Raw genomic sequence first — 5,865 nt, 5'->3', positions numbered from 1 at the left:
TATATATACAAGACAACTAATTTTAGTTGTATTTCTCTTCCAATGTATTAACTGTTGTATGAAACAATCATTCTATCTGCATGAGAATCTTGAAGTTGATCAGGCTTAATTGTCTCTCTTTATTGATTAATTATTTAATAATTTATTTATTCAATTTTATTTTGTAGAAAGTTGACACTTATCCTTTAGTGGCAAAGAGCTTAAGAGATATTGCTAATCCTGAAAAGAAGGAACATGCACATACAAAAAAAGATGCTAAAGGCCATTGTTGTGGAATGATGTCTATGACGAAGCAGTCACTTGGATATCCTGATCTGGACAAATTGATGGCAAAACCAGAACCTCTTCTTTTCACTTTAGGTATTTCAAGATGTTTATCTTTTTTAATTACTGTATTATTAGCTATTACAGATGTCTTGTAATCTGTGAAGAATTATTAAATTACTCATATTAGTAATTAATTCAGCTTCTATGATAAAGGAGTTGGAGTTTGACTTGGATTAGTAATTCATGGAAAATCGCTACCTATAACTGTGTTGAAATGTTCAAATAATAATAACACTTCAGTTGTGAGATTGTAACTATATTGAAATGTTTAACCTTTTTACTGCAGAAGTCAGATGTATTCACTCAAAATTTCAGTACCCTTAACTGCAGAAAGCAGTTTTTTTTATATCAAGCTATCTTTTATTGAGCAATGTCATGTTTGAACTGATTTTTTGTTGAAACATGCTAAGTTTATTGAAGCAACACAACTTGCAGGAAATAGCAGTTCTATTTTTTGGTAGATGTTTAACATCATTACAGGAATAAATGCAATAATGATATAGTACCCAACTAGTATCATCTTGATATGATTATACTTAAGCTATACCTATGAAATAGTGAAGGTGCATGGCTCAGTGATTAGAGCGTTGAGCTTACGATCGTGAGGTTGTGAGTTCGAATCCCGGACTGGGCTGCGTGTTGTGTTCTTGAGCAAGACACTTTATTTCACATTGCTCCAATTCACTCAGCTGTAGAAATGAGTTGCTACATCACTGGTGTCAAGCTTTATCGGCCTTTGCCTTTCCCTTGGATAACATCGATAGCATGGAGAGGGGAGACCGGTATGCATGGGTGACTACTGGTCTTCCATAAAAAACAACCTTGCCCAGACTTGTGCCTGGAAGGGTAACTTTCTAGGTGCAATCCCAGGGTCAGTCATGACCGAAGGAGGTCTCAGCAACCTATGAAAGGTTTAACCCTTTAGCATTAAGAGTATTCTGTCAAATGTTATTCTTATTTATTCACGTTGCTTTGAATTAATCATGCATTATTTCATAACTTTGAGAATTTGATGATGTGACTGTTTACTTTTAAAATGACTTTGTAGATCATAGAATAGGTATGAGAGGCCTGATCTGGCCAGTTTGTACATAAAACCGGGGAAAATATTAGTGTCTGCTATGGCTAGTTTAAATACCAAATGGTTAAATGTTGACACTTGTAGTAATGGTGGAATGTTTAATTTCTAATTGAGTAGTAGAGGTGCTGATGTGATGTATGTCAGTGTATCTTGGTTATTTTAAACTTGTCAGAGTTCATCCTCTCCTGGTATGAACACATTTGATTTCTTTTACTTGACTGGTGCTTTACTTATTGACCTTGTTAAGAAGAAAAAACAAAGTCTGTTTAGATGTGATTTGAAATCTGAGATCAGAGAATCTGGAAAGCTTTTGACTTTCTACTAACTCTGGTCACCTAACCGATAAACTTATAAATACAATGAAATGTTTAAGCCTTTTGATACTAATCCTCCTGAGACAGCCCTTGTTCTATGATACAAACTTCCAGTTTTAAAGTGGTCCAAATCAAAGCGTTCCACCAAAATTTCATGTCAGTTCATGTTCTAAACACCAGCTTAATTATAACAAAGTTTGCTTTACTAAATTCTTTAGTATTTTCAAAATTAGTTGAAACAAAAACTGTGTATTTCAACAGAAATATGGTAAGAAAAGGATCTAAAAGACATCCAACTAATAAAACCATCTCTATGTTGAAATGTTTAAAAGATGACCTACCCCCACTCTAACTTGTCAATTATCATGTTGAAATATTTAAAGGTGGTAAACAGACAGTAAAATGTCAATCTAATATGAAGACTAGATGTAAAATGGTAATCTAATATGAAGACTCTGATAATAGATGTTAACTGTGGAGACTAGGAAGTGGATGCTCGTTATTTGAGATGTACTGTATTTTCCAGCATACAAGTCTATGTAGCATACACTATAAATATATTGTGTAAACAGTCAAACATCTTCATTAAGACAATTATTCTTATATATTTCAGTAGTTAAAAAACACTTAGTTGTAAAGGAAGCCTCAACATGGTTTCTCAATCTGCTAGAAATAGCAACCAAATCTGCTTCATATCACACCTTATCGTTTTTAAAAATAAAAAGGACATTAAATAATATGGTCCATGAAGCACTTTGAATAATATATGGAATGACAGGTTTGCTCCATCTGGGCTGTCTATGAGCTAAGAAACAACAACAAAACCTTTGTTCCAGTAACACTTTCTTTAAAATTAAATTTGAAAGCAAGAATGTTTCTCTTGTACTGAGTGATACTTTGTGCATCCTAGTTTTTAGGATAATTACAATATATCTCTGCAGGTCATAAGACCTGATTAAAAAAGGTTAGCATCAGGATGGATATCCAACTATGAAAAACAGCTTCATATAAGAGAATCATGTTGAGTACAATTACATTGTCAAAGAGTTAGAAGGCTAACCCCTGATTTTGCAAGGAAAGTGACTTTAAAACTCTTGTTTTTGTTGTATGTTATTCTGATTAATAATGAGATGGAAAGGAGAACTTCATTCTGTGACCTTTTATCATGTTCTTTTCAAAGTCTTGAGCACCACAACTTAACATTTCTCCTTTCTCTTAATTTCCAATGGATTAATATATAATTAATAAATTATAAAATCAATTATAAAATATAATTGTACACACACACATTTATTAGACAATTGTCTTATTATTTTATATCAATTTTCTTATTATTGTCTTCCATAATGTTTTATTATTGACTTTGCATTTTTGTAATGTTACACGGAGAATTTAGTATTTAAGAAAGACTTTCTTTACCTGAGGATGTAGCTTAAACTCTGCATTGTTTCGAAAGATTTTTTTTGCATTTTGCATTAATACAGACTTGTAAATAATTTATTTATTACTAAATTCAATAACAAATTATCTACACGTTTTTAAGTTACAAAACAATTTGTCATATTTGAATTTTCTTACTGTTAAATAAAAATCCATCAAAATCTTTCTCTGTCATTTATAACCTTATACATTCCTTGTGGTTTTTCTCTTGTATCACATTATTTATTCTACATATTTTGTAGAATGATACATTAAGAAGCTTTTTCTATGAGTACTACTGGATCACTTGAATCCATATAGTAGAAGACACTTGCCCAAGGTGCCATGCTGTGAGACTGAACCAGTGTGGTTCGGAAACAAGCTTCTTACCACACAGCCACATATATATAAATATATATCATCATCATCATCATCATCATTTAATGTCACCCTTCCATGCTGGCATGAGTGGGACGGTTTGACAATAGCCGGCCAGAGAATCTAAGTCCTGTGGGCTCTTAGTGCTTATTGTTCCTGCACATCTGCCACATACAATGACAACTTTATCTATTAATCTACCTGTGATTCCACTGCACCTCTTATGTGTCCATAGTTCACACCAGGTACAGCGAATGGAATTTCTTCCAACTCCTTTCCTACATACTGAGCAGAGCCATTTACCTGACTGAAAGAAATTTTTATCTTCTTTCTTACTAACAACATAATCCATCATTTATCATCCTTACGTCCATTTTTCCATGCTAGCATGGGTTAGACAAAACTTGTTGAGGCAGATTCTTCCTATGGCCAGATGTTTTTCCCATCACTAACCCATTTTCCAAGAACGGTATTTTTGTTGCACTGGTCCTTATAATTCTTGAATTAATTTAACTGTAATGTTAATATAATAATTGAAATTCAATGCTAATCTCATAATTTCTCATTGTTATATTTTTCTCTCCTGCTCTCTCTCTCTCACACACACAGAAGTTAAATATGTCATAAAATGCCTTCTACTTGCATCTCTTTGTATTTCAGAACTGACCAAAATTGAAGTTCCTGGTGGTTACAAACAAGAAGCATGGGAATTAAACGAATCAGAAAAATTAGCTGCAGTTCCAAAACTTCGTGAAGAAGGTAACGAATTGTATCGAGATAAGAAGTTTAAGGAAGCCAATGAGAAATATGCAGAAGCGCTTGGGATGTTAGAAGAGCTTATGTTGATGTAAGTTGGGCATTTATCAAAAATATATAAAAAAGAAAAAGAAACTTGTGAATCACTATGAATCTCAGCAAGCTGCTGCCTTAGTAGCAATCTTTGTTACTGTGGACATGCAACATCATCATCATCACCATGATCATCGTCATCATCATCATCATCATCATTGTCATCGTTATCACCATCATCACCACTATCATCATCATCATCGCCATCATCAGTGTGCTGATCCAGATGTCATTACTTTTGGTGTAGTCAAAGTTTGTTTGTTCAGTTTATAAAAAATTCTCATTGTAAAGGGTTCATACTTAAAAACCTTCAATCAAAATTCCGTGTAAGAATCTTTTTGCAGAAGATACGTTCCAAACATTGGTAAGACCTTTTATAACTATGTAATCCCAGAACTTCCTCACTGCCATTATTATCATAACCATTTAATGTCCACTTTCCTGTGCTTGCATGGATCGGATGGAGGTTATTTGAGGTACATTTTCTATGGCTGGATGCCCTTCCTGTCATCAACCTTCACCTGTTTCTAAGCAAGGTAATATTTCCCCATGGCCAGACGTGATTTCACAGAATATTGGAAATGAATGACACTGCTTGTACAACAGTAGCACTCATTTACAACTATCACATAATGTCAAGACAAGCAGATAAACACACACACACAGTTTCTTATTTCTTTATTGCCCACAAGGGCATAAAGGGGACAAACAAGGACAGACAATGGGATTAAGTCGATATAATCGACCCCAGTGTGTAACTGGTACTTAATTTATCAACCCTGAAAGGATGAAAGGCAAAGTCGACCTCGGCAGAATTTGAACTCAGAACATAACGGCAGATGAAATACCACTAAGCATTTCGGCCAGCGTGCTTACGTTTCTGCCAGCTCACTTCTTTCATTTTCTGCCTACCAAATCCACCCACAAGGCTTTGGTCTACCCGGGGCTATAGTAGAACACATTTGCCCAAGGTGCCTTGCTGTGGGACTGATCCCAGAACAATGTGGTTGGGAAGCAAGCTTCTTACCACACAGCCATGCCTACACCTGACTTTGTATTTTCCCCTCCAATAGCTGACTTCTAACAGTTCAGACTGAATATTATTCTATACACAGTTGTGTTTATCTTCACACTATAAGGATCTGAACAATCAAGGAAATTTTATCAATTTAGCAATTAACTGTAATCTATCCCCTAGTTTAGCACCACTACCACATGGTCCTTAGATGATTTTCTTAGAGTCCATATTTTTGGCATTAGGAAGGGTATCCAGCCATAAAAACTTTGCCAAAACAGACAATGGAGCCTGGTACAGCTCCTGGCCTTATCAAACCATCCAACCCATGCCAGCATGGAAAACAGATGTTAAATGATGATGATTTATGTCAGGTCTCCAACATGAAAATAACTGCTTCCTTTTCATCACATTATTCTAAGGAAACCTTGACTAAAATTTAAAAAAAAAAAAAAAAAAATATATATATATATATATATATA

At 34.3% G+C, this 5,865-nt stretch overlaps 1 protein-coding gene across 1 annotated transcript in view; it reads left to right on the top strand.

The window, feature by feature from the left end:
* The window catches only part of LOC106873940 (AH receptor-interacting protein), a 48,627-nt gene that overhangs the window by 37,294 nt on the left and 5,468 nt on the right, over positions 1 to 5,865 (top strand). The window contains exons 3-4 of the mRNA XM_014921482.2: positions 168 to 360; positions 4,180 to 4,366. Coding sequence (XP_014776968.1) covers positions 168 to 360; positions 4,180 to 4,366 — 380 coding nt within the window. The remainder of the gene's footprint in view (positions 1 to 167; positions 361 to 4,179; positions 4,367 to 5,865) is intronic.

This window comes from Octopus bimaculoides, chromosome 16 (genome assembly GCF_001194135.2).
Source record: "Octopus bimaculoides isolate UCB-OBI-ISO-001 chromosome 16, ASM119413v2, whole genome shotgun sequence".
NCBI classification, from domain to species: domain Eukaryota; kingdom Metazoa; phylum Mollusca; class Cephalopoda; order Octopoda; family Octopodidae; genus Octopus; species Octopus bimaculoides.
This window is presented reverse-complemented; position numbering and strand designations above follow the sequence as displayed.